At 46.3% G+C, this 19,468-nt stretch overlaps 1 protein-coding gene across 2 annotated transcripts in view; it reads left to right on the forward strand.

Annotated features, from left to right (window-relative positions):
* The window catches only part of Gatb (glutamyl-tRNA amidotransferase subunit B), a 76,859-nt gene that overhangs the window by 30,090 nt on the left and 27,301 nt on the right, over positions 1-19,468 (forward strand). For both annotated transcript variants that reach the window (XM_075950506.1, XM_075950507.1), the window contains exons 6-9: positions 4,657-4,770; positions 6,845-6,929; positions 8,767-8,811; positions 10,978-11,167. In XM_075950506.1, the coding sequence (XP_075806621.1) occupies positions 4,657-4,770; positions 6,845-6,929; positions 8,767-8,811; positions 10,978-11,167 (434 nt within the window). The remainder of the gene's footprint in view (positions 1-4,656; positions 4,771-6,844; positions 6,930-8,766; positions 8,812-10,977; positions 11,168-19,468) is intronic.

Genomic DNA, 19,468 nt, shown 5'->3' on the forward strand with positions numbered 1-19,468 from the left:
CTTGGATGGTGAACTCCCCTGATTTGATTATTACCCACTATGCCTATGTATGTGGATGCTGATAGTGAAATATCAAACTGTTTTCCCTTCATTTGTACAATTAAAATATCTTTAGTCCTGGCACCCAGGAGGCAGAGGCAGGCAGGTAGACCTCTGTTGAATACAAGGCCAGCCTGATCTACAAAGAGAGTCTGAGGCCAGTCAGGGCGAAACAGTGAGACCCTGTCTCAAGAAACAACAATAATAACCCAATAATTTTTAAAACGGAGTAAAGATTTTTATGTGTGTGCAGGTAAAGCCTTTTTTCCCCCCTGTAAATGAATATTGTGATGATCCCAGCCTAGAGATGCAGCTCAGAAAGTGGTTACCTGGATGTGTGAGGCCCTCAAGTCCCCGAGAGTGGACCACATTCAGTTTCCCCTTTCCAGAGGCTGTGTAAAGACGCCCCGCCCTTGGCGCCCTCCGGGACAGAGTACACTCTGCGTTTAGTCTTGTTTCCGGAGCATGCACATTAAAGCGGCTGCAGTGTGCACTAGTGAGCACCTTTCGTGCTGATGCTCACCTCCCTGTTGGACTGTAATACGCTGCACACCGTCATCACGTCACACAACGTGTTTGCATGTTACAGAGGGCTTCTCAGTTCTTAATGCCATGCTTGTCAAATAGGACATCTTACAAATGCTGAATTGTAACCCAAGAGTCGTGCAGCGAGTGAGACCTGGTGACCAAGCTTGCTTCTTTGCTCTCGTCCTTAAAGGCTGGAGTAGAGTGGCAGAGAGGTTAGCTGCCTGCATGTGTCTTTTATAGAACAAGACCGTGTTGGGATAAGGGGACTGTCTGTTTTCCATTCATCACTCATGCTGCTTATCCCAACAGTACATAAATGAAATATGGGCAGGTTGGATGGTTAGCCATCAATGTGCTAAGCGTTCATTCTGTATCATGTTTTTAAAGTTTCTAGATAGTCTCAAAATCACTGCCTCCTGCAGACCTATGGAGTAAGGAGCAGGCTACCTGGTAGCTGGGGGAGAGTCCCCTCTGAGCATCACAGGAGGACAACTACACCAGCAAGAGCCCCTGAGTCAGTGGCGGTGGAGCAGGGTCACTGAATCTCATTTGTTGTGTACTTTCTGTTTCTTTTTGACATAAATCCAGCAGCTTTGCTTCCAGCACAGCAGCCAAGAAGCTCGAGTTGTTCTGAAGAGCACTGAGGGCTGCCTGGAGGGTTCAGGAGTCTAAATTCTCGGCCATTAGCATTTTCAGCCCAAGTGTCTTTGCTCATTTTTTCATGCCGCCACTGTGAGATGGTCATGCCAGCACTGGAAGCTGCAGCCCTGGAGGCTGCAGCACTGGAGGCTGCACTTGGGTCTGAAGGCTGTCTTGAAGAGGTGCCACTGGAGACCTGTAGACGTGGTACTTATACTGAAGCATGTAGTGTTCTGGGCTCCGTTTAGTGAGTTCCTGGTAGTTGCGCTAGTGAGCATGCACCACCGTAGCCCAGTGTCTGAGCCATTGCCTTCTCATGTTCAGCGTGTTGCTACTGTCAAAAGAGATCTCCAAAGCTACGCTCTGATCTGAATGGGAAGAGAAGTAGACCTACTAAGTAGTTGGACAGTGATTCTATCTACCAGTTGATAAGTTTAGTATGTGCTTATTTATTAAAACAGTTTATCCTGTAACTTAAACGCTGTGGTATTCCTGGGGGATGGTGGTATGGCTGTGTACATGTCAGGAGACAGGCTGTTAGTCCAGGACTCATTAGAACCCAAGTGCGCCTCCTTTGTTTATCCATGGTGCTTCCCAGTGTGGCCATACAGCATCATGCTGCCGGATCCCTGCATGGATGTGGACAGAGAGCCTGGATCTGAGTTAGAATCCAAACCTGTGGCTTCTCGCAGTAGAAACCTAGACATATTACTTCATTTCTTTGAGTCTTACTTTCTACACCTTTAAAAGTCATTCTCAAATAGTTGTATGGAAAGAGAGAAACAGAAGAGAAAAGCAAGCCGGAGTCTTGGGTGGTGGGGAGGAGTGACTTCGTAGGAGCAGGTCTGGGCTCTGGTGGGGCCGTGATCTGAAAGGCCCCAGGGAAGCCACTCTGTTACAGAGGGTGGGTGTAACGACAGCTGTGACAAAAGCCGCTGTGTGGGGGCCGCACCTTCAACAGCAGTAAGTAGGCTGCTTTTACAGAGTTTGCACTCACCTGGATGGATGTGTTCTGTGAGTTATTGGCAGTAAAATTTGATCCCATTTGGCCAGGGATGCACTAAGTGGTAAGATACCTATTTAGCATGTGTGAGACCTATTCCAGCACTGTAGACGGGTTTTAAATCAGCCCTGCCTGCATTCTCTTCTCAGTTCTGGGATTGCTCAGCAGCCAGAAAGACTGGCTGTCCCCATAGACCTCCCTCTTCAGGCCTCAGATCCCCATTGTTTGTGGAAAGAGTTTTGTATCGCAGTGTTTTGCTCTTGTTCAGATGTATTTCAAAGGAAGACGTAACTGCTCTGTCACTGTGCTCAGTGGTCCAGTTTGTAGTTTAGCTGTTACAGCTGTCTACTCCAAGAAGACAGAGATTGAGCGTGATGACATCCTTATGTGGGAATGGAGGCCCCTCAGTGGGACAGAATGCAGAGCCAAACCCGACTGCTAAGGCTTTCGTGCACTTGGGGTAATTTAACTTAATTTGTTTAAAAGGCATTTTGTCTTCACAAGGCAGAGTGTCTTTTGTTAAGGTCGGATACTATACCTGAATCCAGACTAGTGAGCTCTCTTTCAACACGGCAGGGTACTAAGTGATTCTCCTCAGACATTTATGTGGTGTGGTATTCTCTGGGAGAGACGAAAATTCATGCCTTTATTCCTCTTCCAAATTAGAATTCTAAATCATGAAAGAGAGTATCATCTTTAAAAGTAAGTAGTAATTCAAGGTCCCCTAGTGCAGATGCGGTTTGGTCGTGCAGAGTTCGGCTACTTGGGCAGTTTTCCTTTGAGCTTAATGGGTTTTTTGCATGGTTCCAAATGTATATTATATTAGTTCCAGTCAGACAGACTTGTAGATTTACCAGGAACCAGCGTGACACAGAAACCAATCCGTTTGCTTATTGCTCAGGAAAATACCAGTGTGTTGGAATTCATCATTCAGTGGGGTTTAATTCATTGGACAGTAATAGTGGGTCAGACCCAGCCCTAAATTCCGAAAAAGGCCTTGTCCCTGCTTTGAGGATATGACCCTTGGGAGGAGTAAGGAGGAATTACATTAACAAGCAAAACAAAGATAGTATAGTTATTTTAAGGCTGTAAATGAAGCTCAGTGCCAGAACAACTTGAAAAGTGACAATATTGCTTCTAAAGGCCACTCAGTGGAGCTGATGTTTAGTTAAGAAATAAAGAACAACTCAAGGCCTATGCAGCCTAGAACTGGACGTGGTGAGCATTCTAGAAACAGATTAGGCAAAGAGCCTGGCCGAAAGAGGAACTCAGAAAGTACCTGAGGTTACAGGTGACAGGCTGCAGACAACAGCCAGAAAGGTAATAGAGGACACTTTGGCAGTAGTCAGAACTGCACACTTCCAGGGATGTGGGATTTATTGATGCTTTTAATTGTTTTAATATGTTTTTGTTGTGGAATATTTGGGAAATAAATTTATCTAGCCCATCATCAGGTTTAAAGGATTAATATCTTTAAAACCTTACCTAAGAGCTAGGACCAGTGACACACACCTCTAGTCCTAGCTACATAGGAGGTTGTTGTAGGAAGATGGTGAATTCAAGGCTTGCCAGGGCTCCATAGTGAGACTCTGTCTCAAAAGATAAATAAGAGCAACATGTGTCTTCCCATCTTGTAAGTGTTGCACATAAAATTGGAGAATAGAACTTGAGCTTTGCCTTGTAAGATAGAAAATGTGATGATTTCTGTCTTCAGAGTCTTCGTATCTGTTTTTGGGATGTGCCTCTCTCTCTCCCCACAAATCACCTGCTCCTTTAGGGTTGTGTCTCCTGAGCCATGGGGCTTTCCAGGGCAGAGGAGTCCCCATGAGGACGGGGCCAACTCTCCTCTCACCCCTCCACCCATCCACCACAGTCTTTCTGCTTCAGCAAATCCTCATGGCAACCAGGGAGGCTTCAGATTCCTATTTATAGAAGGAAAATCATTACAGTGCCTGAGAAAGAAGGGGGCAGCTCAGGTTTCAGCTCCAGCCCTTGAGCTGTAAATTCTCAAGGACTGTCTTATAAATCTCCTGAAAACACACAGAGAGCACTGGAGGGCTTCACATAATCATTCCTGAGGCTTCCCCCAAACTCAGCTCAGATGCTTTAGAAATAACCATAGAGTGAAACTGAAGAACGAACCTCTATTTTAATAACTTTGTTCTCACCTAGCACACAGGCACTAGATAGATCCTTGCAGCTTGAGCTTCGCAAATGTCTGTGTGTGCACAAAAAGAAGCGTATTTACACACTCCTCAGGACTCTGGCTGGCCGTGAGTGGCAGTGGAAGCGGCCTTGTGTTTCAGAACCAATTATGCTCTCTACATAGGTTGTTCTAACCAGACGGAAAATCAAGGTAGCGACTACGTACTTTGATATCGCCAGGCCCTACAAACCATATTGCTTCAAATAATTTCTACAGGTTTTGTTTTTTTTTTTCTTTCTAGAGGGTCAGCTGAGAGTAGATGCCAATATATCCGTACATCACCCCGGGGAACCTTTGGGTGTCCGGACAGAAGTGAAGAATCTCAACAGCCTCAGATTCTTGGCCAAAGCCATAGGTGAATGTCAACTCTGACTCTGCTGTGTCCCTGTGTGTATCGGTCACCGTGCTGTAGTGTAGCCTGTGGCTGCTGCAGCGATGCTAGTTCTCATAGCTGTGGACCAGGCCGTGGTTCAGCCAGACCTGCCTCTGCACATGCCTGCAGCTCCACACGTGGGCCCTGTGACGTCCTCTGTGACTTGGGCTTCTCCAGCCCATGTGGTCTTTTGTCCTTCCCTTGTCTAGCCCAGGCTTTTGTATTTGCCAGTGGAGGGTCCCAGAAAGGTGGAGGCCTAAGCCTCAAAGTTCACGTGAGTCCTCAGTTCTGGAACCCAACTCACAGTGTCACTTCCGACACATTTCTTTCAAAGCATCTTGAATTCAAGCCAGACCCAAGGAAAGGAAATAGATTCCACCTGCTTTGGGAGGATTTATAAAATATGGTAATTGTGTTCTACCACATATCATGTGCTTTATGATGTTAGGTTCATTCTTTAGATTGAATATAGTCTATTTAGTTAATATGTTTCTACTTTTTACCATTTTCGGCTAATAGATTGCATGTGCCTGTACAGTCAAGGTTGGGTTTCGTGGGGCATACAGTGAGCATTTCACTGATGACGAATGTATGGTAGTAGCTAATGTAGAGCAGGCTAGCTCTATGGTCAGTCCCACAGAAGCTAGAGACAGCCCGAGAGGAGGACAACTCAGGAGACCCAGAGTAGATTTTAAAGCCAGAGATATCCCTAGAGGAGGGAGGGGTAACTTAAAAGCCAACCCTGTCTGGAGTACACAGGCAGCAAGCCTGCTGAAGGTGTCGCCTTCACTCTGCTGAAACCAAGGTGCTCAGTGGACACTGGTCTCTGGGGCACAGCATTGATGTGTTCAGAAGAGATTATTCTCACCTGTCTAAATCTTGTGTCCCAAACCCGAAATGATTACCTAGCCTTAATGAAGACACTTGAAGGGACATATTTTTAGAGAGAAGGTATTCAAATGGTTCAAAGATTACTCATGGAACAGCAGGATAAGGGTAAGGAATGACATAGTCCACTCTCTGAAGCCACCAAAGAAGTAAGGGGAGAGGCTTGTGCTTGCAGCCTGTGTCTAAAGGAGCTGGGAGCAAGTAGGGTGAAGTTTGCCTTTAGCCTGGGCATGCGTGTTGAGGGCTGCACTGATCTACAAGGTGGTGAGTGACCAACCCAAGGCCAGAACCGCACACACAGGAGTCCTTGGTATTTTTTAGCTATCCCTAACTTTTTTTGTTATATGAAGTGCCCTCGGGAGCAATAGTCAGAATTCTACCTGTGTTCAAACAAAGCCTAGCAGAACCAAAGCTTTCCACGATGGGCTTAATTCTTCAAGCCTACAGTTTTCCCACCAGGTTTTTTCAAATCATGGTGGTCCTTTTAGCCATCATTTCATGTCAATCAAGGAGAACATCTGGGTAAGAGAGGTGGAATAAAAATGAAGTGTGGATTTAAGCAGGGAACACGGGGTTGGGAGGTTGGGAGGGCTTACTTTTGCAAAGGAGCCTAGCAGTCAGACTGTGTCTCAGTCCTGTTGAACTGTGTTGATTGGACAGTCTGTTTAGTCTGTTGGGTAGTGAGGGCATGTGTTACGGAGCAGTGGTCACAGATATTCTGAAAATAAAATGAAAATTATTCTCTTTCCAAAAATACACATACATTTCAATCCATATTCTGTGTATAAATTTTGAGGGTTATCAGAGTTCCTTGTGACCCATCTGCTAGTCCCAGGATAAGGAATTCTAATAGGTTGCTGTCCCGGAGCAGCAGTCACGAGACCTACACTGCGGTTCCCACCCTTCTACCAAGGGCTGTAGCTGTGCTAGGTTGTTAATCTCTCTGAGCTGAGGTGTCTGAAAAAGAGAGAGGAGGGAAGAGATGACCTTCTAAGGCCCTTCCTAGTTGTGAGATGAAAATACAGCCCACAAGGGAAGGATCATCATAAGCAATCTCCTTGACTTTTTTCCCCTTTAACTTAAGGCTTGAGGATGGTTTCTATGTATTACTTGAATGGATAAAGGGGATTCACAGTTATACTAACTTGCTGTGTTTTTTTTTTAATAGACTATGAAATTCAGAGACAAATCACTGAACTTGAGAATGGAGGTGAAGTTCTAAATGAAACTCGTTCCTTTGATTATAAGCTGGGGTGAGTTTGTATTGACAAGTTCTAAATGAAACTCGTTCCTTTGATTATAAGCTGGAGTGAGTCTGTATTGATAAACCTCTTGCCACAGCTTGGGGACTGGGGCTCAGCCATGGACTAGGAACTGGTCGTGTAAGAAAGGTCTAGCTTCTCTGTAGCCATAAGAGAGGAGACCACTGCACCCTGTAGGGTGAAATCTGGTCTTCTGGGACCATAGAGTTCAGCTGACCCAAGCTTACACAGAAGTGCTTAGACTTAGGCCCCAGGCTTCCCTTTGCATCTGTGAGACTTCTCATAGCCTAAGCTTGATGTAGAAAACAGCTAAGAGATGGTTGTAGGGACGCTTGATCAGTTATGCTTCTGTTGCCATGGTAAAGCACTGTGATCAAAAGCAGCCTGTGGAAGAAAGAGTTTACTTTGGCTTGTGGTTCCAAAGGCAGTACCCATATCGGCAAGGGAGGCAGAACCGTAAGTGACTGGAGCAGGAAACCATGAGGTCAAACCTTCAACCACAAACACGAACCGAAGAGAGCAAATTGGAAGTGGGGCAGAGCTGTGAACCACAAGGACAGGCTTCCTTCAGCAAGACTGCATCGCCCCCGAACCAGCACTGCCAGCTGGGGACCAAGTGCTCAAGTTCCAGAGCCCCTGGGGACATTTCTCATTCAAACCAACACATATACTCTTTCCATGGTTGTTTAGATAACTTGGCCCTAATTTTTCTCAGTCTGAATTTTAAAATTTTGTACTTTAAGTAAAATACCACAGAATGCTCGAAAGTCGATAGAGGTTGTGTGGAAGCTGACTGAGGTTGGGTTGGCAATAGAGTGTGCTCAGTCCCTGTCTACACAGACACAATATATTGATCTTTCTAAGCATTTTTCTTTATTTATATAAAATGGGAGAGCCCTAGGAGTTAGGAGGCCCATTCCATAGAATCCCATGGAAAACTGAAGAGCTTGAATTTGCCTGTGATTAACTGAGAAAACCCTATGCCAGGCAGCTGTTACTATAACGAATGTGAGTTTTGCTCATGACTTCAGAGGTTTCAGACTGATTGATTTGGCCTGTGGTGGCACATCATGTCCCAAGCACATGGTTGGGCCAAACTCCTTACCTCATTGCCAGTGTGCTGGCCAGTCTCAATTGCTAGCCTGACTAGATTAGTGAAGCATTGGGTGTGTCTAATGTGTTTCCAGGGACCATTAGACCCTTAGACCCTAGCCTGATGAATGATGAATCCCCTCATGGAGTCATGTGATGGCATTAGGAGGTTGGGCCTGGTAGGAGGACTAGGTCTCTGGGCGCACGTCCTTGGGTATATATCTTACTCTGTCTGTTCTTGTATTTCCATTTTTTGTTTGCTTTGCCATACCTTTCCACCATGATGGACTAATACTTTTGAAACTAAAAACTAAATAAGTACGTGTTTTCCCTTCTGAGTTGTTTCTACCAAGTATTTGGTAAGCATGAAGAAAGTAAGCACACTAGGAAACAAAATCAGGAGGGACCAGTGTTCCGTCTCCTCTGAGGGCATATTCTAATGGCCCAAAGGCCTTCCATTGGGCCATCTCTTTCTGAAACTTCTAAGGTTTCTACCTCTTCTTAATAGGACCAAGCCTTTAACCCCAGCCTTTGTGGTGAATGCTTGCCCTCCAGCCCATAGAGCGTCTTGTAGCCAGTGCTGCATGCAGGGTTGGCTGTAGCCAGTGCTGCACGCAGGGTTGGCTGTAGCCAGTGCTGCACGCAGGGTTGGCTGTAGCCAGTGCTGCATGCAGGGTTGGCTGTAGCCAGTGCTGCACGCAGGGTTGGCTTAGTGCTGTCTTTCTGGCTGTTGCAGGTGTACCGTGCCGATGAGAGACAAAGAAGGCAAACAAGACTACAGGTGATTATTCCTCATGCACAATACGACAGATGTTTGGGAGTACGTTTGAAATCCATTGGAAGGTCAGCATGATGATGCTGGAGAATGTGGGAACTACTTGTGTTTATATGATAGAGACAAGATTTCTTATTCAATGTGATATACTTGTTTTTATATGATAGAGACAAGATTTCTTATTCAATGTTACATACTTGTTTTATATGATGGAGACAAAATTTCTTATTCAATGTGATATGTAAACTAGGAGAAGTGATATTTTCTTGACTTGGTAGGTGCAGAGTTCCTTGTTTAATTGCTGGGAGAGATCTGCTCACAGACTTCTGTAACAATGATACTGTTGTTTAACTAAGAGGATGCAGGTGAGGGAGGGTCTAGGCTTTCATTTGTTAGTAATTCTGGAATCTACTGAAATGCTTTAGAAGCATATGAAAAAGAGATGGGTTTGTCAGTGGAGGGTTCCCTCAAAGCTCAGATGATTCTATTTCATTGCCAAGATAAGCAAATTAGAGGCCACTAGTTCATCCGCAGAATCCTCACCTATCATGTAAGAGGTTCTGGGTTCCGTTCTTAACCCCGAGGGACTGTTATGTAACAGAAGGCTTTCACGTAAATCAATAACCATAGACTTAAGATAGACGGAACCTTTTGCTCTTCCTCATAGTTTAGCAGATTACAAAGCTGTTGTTCCTTTGTGGAAGCCTGGTATACCGTCACTGCCACACTCCTATCATTGCCTGCCATTTTCCTATGGTGATCTTCTAGGTCCACACTTTCCCACGGTACTTTCTTTACTCTCCCTGTTACTGCTCCCTTTTAACTCAGCCAATGGCTTCTACTAGAGCCCCCAAGTTAGACAGCAGCAAGTCTCCAGAAGCTTCCCTCTTGAGTTTGCCCTGGCTTTCAGAGGACTGACTAGCCCATAGCTGAGGCTTGGTACTGCATTGAGGAATTACCTGCACCTCTAATCTAGTCCTCCCTGCAGTTATGAAACCCTGCCCCGCCTTTCATAAGTGCTCTGGCTCTGGAGCAGAATGAAGTATTTTCCTTTTGTGAGATGAAGGCAGCACCGTAGTCCATCTGTGCTGAGATAGGAGCAGCGGGGCTGCGTCCCCGGCACCCGGCTGCCCGCACGGCTAGCTTTACCCGAAATAATTACATGGAAACTGTATTCTTTTAAACACTGCCTGGCCCAGCCTGTTCCAGCCTCTTATTGGCTAGCTCTTACATATTGACCTAACCCATTTCTAATAATCTGTGTAGCCCACGAGCTGGCTTACCAGGAATGATCTTAACCTGCGTCTGCCTGGAGTGAGAGAATCATGGCGACTCCTTGACTCAGCTTCTTTCTCCCAGCATTCTGTTCTGTTTACTCCTCCCACCTATGTTTTAACCTATCAGGGCCAAGCAGTTTCTTTATTGCTTAACCAATGAAATCAACAGATTGATATATGACACTCCCACATCACATCTGATTATTAACCTGTCTTTTAGGGCAGCGATGAATGGGAAGTGACGTTCTCATGTATTTCTCCCCGGTCTCCGGTCACTCAGTGTGGTTTGCTGCATCAGTGAACCAGTATTAGTCACTGGAGTCATAGTTTACACTGGGCCTCATTCACTCTCAGCTGTCCATTCTGTGGGTCTGGCATTTGTCTACAGCATGAACTCACCATTACACAGGTTCCCTCCTCTGATAGACTCCCAGGATTTCTCTCTTCACCCTCTTCCCTCCCCACTGGCTTCCACAGTTCACTTAGGCAACATCCATTCTGTTCTCCTTCTTCTCAAGAGGGGAAGAGCCCTCTATTCCTCTTTAGCTTTTAATTCGTTGTATAAGTACTGCTAAAAATAGAAAATTTAAAGTAGGGAAGTCATGTGTCTTCCTCACAAGGAAATTGCTCTCATTTGTCCTTCAGTTTCTAGGCCGACACTTTCCTCACTAGTATAAGCCAGAATGTGGCTTGGTTCCAGGTCACCCTTTCACCTGTCTTTATGCCATCATGGTGAAGGATGGGTTTGCTGTGCAGGTTTTCACTGGGACATTCAGAAACCTTTGCAAGTATTCTGACTTTGTACCTAAGCACAGAAGCACTCCCATCATGGTTGGATTTGCGGTTCTAATCAATCCAGACGTCCAGAATCAGATCCATCTGTTCTCCTTGTTAGGTTCATGCCAGAGCCTAACCTGCCCCCCTTAGTGCTCTACGATGCCACATCGCTGCCTTCAGATGCAGACTCTCAGCAGGTGATCAATATTGACCAGCTTCGGGACATGCTCCCGGAGCTCCCCAGTGCAACCAGAGAGAGGCTTGTCCAGCAGTATGGGATGCTGCCAGAGCACAGCTTCACATTGCTGGTAAGTGTCCATTGGGTTTGACATTGACCCCGCGCCACAGACTGGGAGGGTCCTCCACACAGCCCCTCACCTGCTGCCCACAGGAGCCTGGAGACTCGGAAGCTAGCTCAAGTGTGGGGATGAGTGTGTCTGCAGGATGAAAAGAAATCAGTGTTCAAGGTCTCTAGATGTCTTGGTAGTGTTGATCCATAACAGGATGTTATGTTCCCAAGAGCCAGAAAACATTTATCCTGCACGAAATGTTGCAAACCAGTGAACATCTCTGTCCTGGGAAGCTAGGGGATGCCTGGCCATCTGAGAATCTGATACCTGTGAGGTAGCCTAGGGGTTTTCTATCCTTTCAGGACTCTTGAGACTCTGTGGATGTCTTTGTCATGGCAACAGCAAGGTGACGCAGCCTCAGCGGGGGTGGCGTTCTGTCAAGGCTGTCTTGTCAGCAGGAGAAACCGGGAAGCCGCTTTGTTGGTGTTGAGACAGGGCATCATGTAATCTAGATGGCCTTGAACTCCTGTCATCTTCCAGAGCAACAAAACCTGTAGAAACTGGATTCTTGCTTTTTAAATGATCTAGTAATAAGTATATGGGGTATCAGAATACATATATACATTAGAATATATATGTGATGTATATTTATGTATTTAATAACCACAGTGTAGTGGTTTATAGTACACTAGGCAATCTACTCCTGGCTGAGTTGTCCCACTTGGCCACTAAAATGTGTCTACCTCACTTTGCTGAAATAAGTTCTGTGTGCCTTAGCCTTCCCCAGGCCAAAATCCAGCAGGCCAGAGTGAGTGTTGTTAAGGACAGTAGCAGGTGGGTGGATCTGTTTGAATGGTTCATGAACCTGTTTAGGGAAAACTAACTCTCCAGGATAGCAGGCATTGGGTGGGGGACAAAATCGTTCACCCCTTCACCTCTTCAGAGTGTGTACATTTATTCCTGACATCATGGCTGATCAGCTCCCTGGGAGACTGCAGTAGATGAGCAGAGCGTAGGAGCCACAGGAGACGGTGAACAAGATGTTGGAACTTTCTTAGTACCTTTAAGACATAATATTTGTAGATGGAAGATAATGCATTAGGTGACTTATAAAACAAAAAGAGGAAAGGGCCTGTCCTTGAGATTTCCAGAATGAATAAGAATCCGAGATTGGAACAGAGAATGATTCAGACAAATTGTTTCCCGAAATTAGGCAGCCTGAGCCCTTTATGACTCCATAATCACTGGAAGCTGAGTCACTCATAACATTCCCGAAAATGATATGTTCATATTTTTCTGCCTTCATCAGAAACACAACAGATTGCTGAGGAGGGCAGATGCACAAATCTAATGAACCATCTTTCAATTTAAAGAGTGCCCAGGAGTATTCATTAAATAAATGGCAGCGGTAGAGGTGCTCTCGGGCCTTCCACGCCAGCTCAGCGCCGTTGGGCTTCTTATTTAATTATTAGTGCATGCACACACCACCCACACACACTCCCCACAAATAAAACCTTCAGAATCTAACTCGCTTCTAATTCATCGTGCTGTTTTCCTGTGCAGCAAACACTGAATTGTTTTGTTAGTATCATCTCTGACATTTACAGAACTTTTGCTAATATACCTTAGCATCTGCTGTCTTACCAAGCACATAGTATGCCTCGTTGCCTGGACAGACAGATGGTTGAATGAATGGGATTGTATTGCATGTGAAATCCCTAGAGAAGTAGTGTTCCTGACAGTTCCCTCTGACAGCCCAGCAAAACCGTGGACTGTGTGTGTCACTGCCTCTCTGGCGAGAAGACACAAGTGATGGCTTCGGTCATGTCACGTCTCAGACGCGTAGTTCCAGCTTTGTTTCACTAGATTATCCTGAGTCTGGATTTTCTCTCCTAGACTGTCCTGAGAATCCCTTCTCAAAAGGAAACCTGTGTGCTGATTTTCTCTACCCACATCCGAATCTTGACCCACTGAAGACTTCAAGTTCTTTAGCTGACCTTCTTCCCTATCCTAGTCAAATTGGCTTACTTTCTAATCTCATTTGTAAAGATTAATGTAGAAATGTGGAGCTGAGACCCAGGGATTAGGGCTGTGGAAACCAGAGATCCTGAAGACCCACTAGAATTAGTAGAATTCTAGTAGAATTAGTAGAATTCTAGTAGACTCACTAGAATTATACGCATGTGCTATTTTTTCCCCTAAAATGTTCTGGGCTGATTTTCATGGGAACATCACTTCCTAGCCCAAGAGTCTTGTCTCATTCTGGGGACACAAAGGATGGCAGCCATTTCTCTAGTTTAAAGGCAGCTTGCTTACTGCATGCTCTTCCTTGACCGCCTCTGCTCAGACAGCCCCCACGGCAGGGGTAGCTGCTGTCTGTCATATACGGGGAAAGGAACTTTTACACCCGTGCTGGACCAGGCTTATGTTTCTAAGCTCTGCTGCCTGCACTCACGCACGGTGTACTGCCATGCCAAGTGGAAATGTTTTAGGTGATGATTGGTTTTGATTGCCTTTGTTTTATTAATGGAAGAAATTCAGTTTTTACTTTCGCTAAAACTTGATGCTTAATACAGTCCCAGAGTTGTTTTTATGAAGTTCAGTCAGAGAGTACATGTTCATTGAAAGCTTTAAGCCAATCTTGTTGGTTTTAAAGATGCCAGAAATAAACATAAATGTTGTCTACTAAATTTTGTGAAAATCAGTCAGCTGCAATGGAAAATAAACAGCATCAGTCATGCTAATTTTAGAAAAATTAGGTCAGAGAGGTAACATGAGCTGTCTTCTGCATCTTTGTTTATGTTGTATCTTAAACTTTCTGCTGGAGATGCACGGGTCCTTTGGTCTGAGTCATTGGGGGCAGTTTGTAGGGACTGTGGGGGTGTTTCCCCAAGGCCCTGTGTTATGGATCCTGGTTCACTCCAGGCACCCGGTCAGGACATGCTGCGAGCTCTCATGCAGCTGGCTGTGCATGTGAACAGACAGAGAGATGACTCACCACACAGAGCTGCAGTGGAGGAGCAGCAGGTGCCGCAGCCCTGGACCAGGGTCTTGGGAGGGCTGCAGCCCCTGCTGGTGTCCTGTCCCTTTGTACAGACTCCACACTTGAGTGGTCCCGTCCACATCCGACGCAGGCAGTCAGAACTCCCCCCAGAGGAGGAGATGGCATAGCATAATCTCACCGAATCCAAAAATTCTAAAGAGTCAAGGGAACTTCAGAGTATGCTTCCAGGGAAAAGAGTGTTGGTGTCAGGCAGCATGCAAACATGGTGCAGTGGGAACCATGCAGAGCAGGAGTTTATAAAAGTCCAGTCTGGCCTCCATGACTCTGTAGACAAATATGACGTCACCCCCACCTACCCAGTCAGTAACCCGTGCTGCCATTTGTGTGTGTCCGGCTTTGTATCCAGCCTCTCAAGACTTGTATCTTACTGGACAGCTTCCTTTCTCTAGCTGGTTCTTCTCCATCGAAAGTAATAATCCTTTGATTCTGACTTCATAGAAAAGGTTAAGGTGTCTCCCAAGGATAGAGAAACAAAGTATCAGTTAATTGGTAAATGAACTGTTTTTGAAGCTTTTTCTTTAGGTGTTTTGTAAGCTAGAAAGGGCCTGGTTTGCTTTCTGGATGAATTGCCCATAAAACTGCCCCCGTGACAAATTTCTGTACGTCCCATATGTAGTACTGCTTTAAAGCTAATAGTTTGAAATCGTGTCTGGAACCACAGTGCTGGCTTTAGACCGTCCAGGCTCTCATGGTGCAAAGTCGTCATCTTTTAACTATAGTTGAAGAAAATCCATTTGGTCAGCTTAGTAGTACACCATATTTCAGTTCTACACAGTTTTTAAAATTGATTTTATTCTTCATTTTCTAAATTGCATCCTGACTTGCCAGCTTAAGGGTACTTTACAATTACTCCATGCTCTGGAGGAAAAAAAAAATCACCAAACTTTTCTTCTGGTAATTTAGAGTAGACAGATCTTCTGCAAAACCACAGCTTCATTCCTTTCTGACACACGTGGCAAAGGGGCTTCGAGGAGGGGTGTTCTGGGCTCCAAGGCATTTGACCTTGGTCTGCTGAGAAAAGGGTGCAGGAAGGGGGACGTCCTAGTCCCAATTTGGGGGCCCTCAGAGGACTCAACCATGATCCTTTATTTCCTGATGGTGGCATAATATACTTTGAGGGACAAATAAAAGATTTTATTTCAGGCTTCAGGCAAGCACAGCTTGGAGGTAATGTGTATCTGTACTGCTCCATGTTGCCTTACCCCCAGGACAGAGTTCCTGAGCAACGCAGGTTCTCTGCATTGGACGAGCTGGAATGCACCTGCAGCAGAACTGGCTTTGTGGGCCGGCTCCTGCAGATGCAGTACCTGCTGCCACTCGCTGCCGACTCTTAAGACCTTCATTGTTTATATTTTGATTATTCAAGGGAGATGTGTGTTCCCAAACTGATTTCCCACAAATTCTGTCTTAGAGTGAATTCATCTCCAAGAGCCACAGTGAGTTTTACGTTAGTTAAAGTTAGTTGAAGGCCCTCTGTGCAGAGCTGCTGCTGGGTTGGGCTTAGGATATGTGTGTCTGGACTTTGCTGGGAACACAGCACAGGTGCCGTGGTAGAGAGTTTCGCTCAGGTTTTAGGAGCAGCCCTGGGTAGGACTTGTGAGGACCAGAAGAGAAGACAGAGCTGCAGTTACTGGTCGGCCTCAGAAGAGCTGATGGAACACCCGGGGCTCATGGCTTCCGTCCGTCTTTCCCAGGCCGGCCTCACACTGCCGGGTCACCTGTTCTCCCCTGGAGAAGCCTCGTGTGTAATTTGTACTTGAAGGAGCTTTCACCGACAATTGTCGCCCACAGACAAGCGTGTTCACATCACAGACCTGAGCCTCTACCCCCTGAGCGTGCCCATCCCTCATCTTACCATGCAGTTTCTACTTTCTAGCCTAAAAGTATTGCTATTATGACCCATTTTACTTCATCTCCACCCGAACACTAACATTTGTTATTGTTCTCATAGCACCATGATTTACAGAGTTGTTGGATTTGAGTTTTGTTTTTCTCACTGTAAGAATGACCAGAGCCACAGTATAAATTACAGAGTCTCAGAATTGCAGGTGATATGCCCCTTAAACATCTGCACAGATGCTCAGAGCACCAGGGGTCAAAGTCTGCTTTGAGCTCCACACAGTGCACAGTGGAAGAAACTTTGTTGCTCATGTAGCACTGGCAGGGCCTTCTGGGTAGCCGGCCGGCTGCTATCAGCTGGGCCCTACAAACCCACCCCTTGACTGCCCTGTGGTAGGGGATTGGGTGCAGTGGTTGAGTGTGCTTAGTATCCAAACTGATGAAAGAAAACGGAGTACTTAAAAACAGTGTAGGTCAGGGCCTTGGTAGCGCCTCATCACTTCTATAGTTGAGGGGAGGGAGGTGCTGCAGAAGAGAACTAATGGGATTTCTGCGTTCCTCTGGGGCCAGGGTGGAATGGATGGTGTGTGTGCCACTGTCTTCCTTCCTGATCTGGGGATCGGTGTGTCGTGCCCCGCGTCTTGGGCATACCTTTGCTAGGCAGATAGTAAACTCGCTGCTTCCTTCTTCTACTTTGGGGCATCTGTGACATTTTTAATGTCGGGAATCGCTGAGCAGTGGGCGGGCATAAAATAATAGAAATTCTGGGAACATTTGTTCTTCAATGAGGCTTTGATGAGGCTTCCATTGTGCGTGCATGGATAGGTGTTCATTTTCAATCCCCAGAAAGGCAGCAGACATGTCTCCATGCTCCAGAGCTGGGGCGCCCACCCTGCACTCCCACCCACAGCACTCTGCTGCTGTCTGGCTGGGTGACCTCATGCTCAGAAGTGCCTCAGCGCCTCCATCTGCAAGGCCCCGGTCCTGTGCCCACGGGCATGGGCCTGTTGGAAGTGTAGTGGTACCTTTTCACCAGGAGCGCCAGCCCGCAAGTAATGACAGGAAGACTTACTATTAATTGTTAAAGTTTGGTCTTTTGCTTAGGCTTGACTCAGCTACCTCTTATACATTAATCTACATTCTGCCCATTTCCTTCCCAGAGTGATGTCTCTGCCCAGAAGTCCTGCCTGCCCTCTCCTGCCTAGCTCTTGGCCGTTCAGCCTTCTATTACACCAGTCACAGCAGTCCTTTTTCACACAGTGTACAAACATCCCACAGCAGGAAGATGAACCTGAGGGCACGTGCATTACTGTCCTTAGCAGTAGCAGCCATATGCAGTTATCTGTGCCCTGCCTAATCCATGTTCTCAAGGTTTGAGTGACAGTCAGCTCTGCTCCAAACATATATGGCAAGTGGGAAGTCATAGAAATAAAAAAAGTTAAAAAAGACTTCTGTCACAGTATGTTATGGCTGTTCTGTTTGTTGTTAGTTGCTTGCTGCATCTTATTTAAGTTAAGCATCGTGGGTATGTGTGTTTAAGAAAAACCATAGGGGTTAGCACTGCCAGAGGTCTCAGTATCCCCCGTGGTCTTGGTGAACTGAAGCACAAATCCTATATTTAGTAAATACTCTTGAGAGCCTTTGACAAGCCTTGAATTGCTAATCCGAGGTCCCAAAAGGCAGCCAAGGACACTCTCTGTCACATAAGCAGCTGCTCCTCAGCTAGTGTCTCCTGGGCTTCTTTTCCTGAGTACCACTGGGCAGCTGTCTATATCGGGTTTCATTCTACTATAAATACAGCCTAGCCTCATTTCTGGACCAGAATCAGGGTCACTGGATATGTGACTTAGAGGAAGACGTGGAATTGAGAGATTAGTCCCCACCCTGTTTTACATGGATGGTCTTGTAGTGTTTTGTCATGGCTGTAAGAGATGGTGTAGGAGCTTGCAGAGCCCAGTGCAAGGGTAGCCTGAGGCTCCTTCCCAGAGCAGCAGTGAGGGCAGGGTTACCCTCTGCTTTCCCACTCATCAGCATTGGTTAATTCATCAGTAATTGAGGGTTCCTGTTAGTGCCTAAGCAGCTGACCTGACATTGACTCTGTGTGTAATTGAAGGCTTTGTGAAATGAAATTAAAAAGTGGCAAAGATGTTTTGTAGTCAAGGAACTGCATGGCTGCCTGGTGTTAGACATAAGGCAGGATCTATGTTCCTTGCTGCTTCAGCCATCTCTGAAGGAACAGTTGGTGTCACATCCACCAGGAGACTATGTTGTTTGGGGAAGATATTAAAGGCCTAATGCAGTAACCTTGTTATACTGCTCTCAATATGATTTTTGTGTAAGAGAATTACCAGTCCACTGTTTTCCTGACAAAACCAGATGGCTGAGCTGCCATGTTCATCAGAGACTTCAGAGATTTGTGCCAAGCTTATTAGCATTTGCCAATCTTGTGGGACTAAGAAAACTGTGAAAAGCAGCAGGTGTGTGTGTGTGTGTGTGTGTGTGTGTGTGTGTGTGTGTGTGTGTGTGTGTTGGAAGTGGACTGCTGTTTTAAGAAGCAGGGCAGGTAGTGCTAAGTGATCAGTCATTCTCCAGGCAGCAGCAGCCGCCGCCACCGCCTCCTGCAGCCGCATTCTTTGTAGCTGACTCTGATGCACCGCAGGTTTCACATCCTCTTTAAGTTGTGCAGTGAAGCCCTGTGTCCCCTGTGAGGTAGAGGTCCAGTGCAGAGAGGCTTCCTGACACTGGCAGGAGAAGACAAACGAAAAACTGGCTCACAGTGTTATCCGTCCAGTATAGAACCACCGAAGGGTGGAGGGTGTTCACCACACCCAGTCAGTCCACCAAGCCAATAGAACCACCAAAGGGTGGAGGGTGTTCACCACACCCAGTCAGTCCACCAAGCCAATAGAACCACTGAAGGGTGGAGGGTGTTCACCACACCCAGTCAGTCCACCAAGCCAATAGAACCACTGAAGGGTGGAGGGTGTTCACCACACCCAGTCAGTCCACCAAGCCAATAGAACCACTGAAGGGTGGAGGGTGTTCACCACACCCAGTCAGTCCACCAAGCCAATAGAACCACTGAAGGGTGGAGGGTGTTCACCACACCCAGTCACTCCACCAAGCCTGCAAGCCTGCGTGCTTTATTCCTAGGTGGGTTTTGTAGAGCTTTCCTCACAAGGCAGAAAGGTCTCCTCCTGGCAGCTGATTCCTGGCGGGCCAGCCTGTCTGCATGAGAACAAAAGGAATCATGCCTTCCTTGCCAGTGTGGGCTGCATCGCCCTTTTTTCCTTCCCCAGTGACTTGTAAACCAATGGAGAAGTTTGAAGACTTTCCAGAAGTTAAGCAACACTTCCTCTTTAAATTTATCTGTAGGCAAGTTTGGGCTGCTGAGGTGGCCTTCACCCGAGTCTAGC

The sequence above is a fragment of the Microtus pennsylvanicus genome, chromosome 16 (genome assembly GCF_037038515.1).
Source record: "Microtus pennsylvanicus isolate mMicPen1 chromosome 16, mMicPen1.hap1, whole genome shotgun sequence".
NCBI classification, from domain to species: domain Eukaryota; kingdom Metazoa; phylum Chordata; class Mammalia; order Rodentia; family Cricetidae; genus Microtus; species Microtus pennsylvanicus.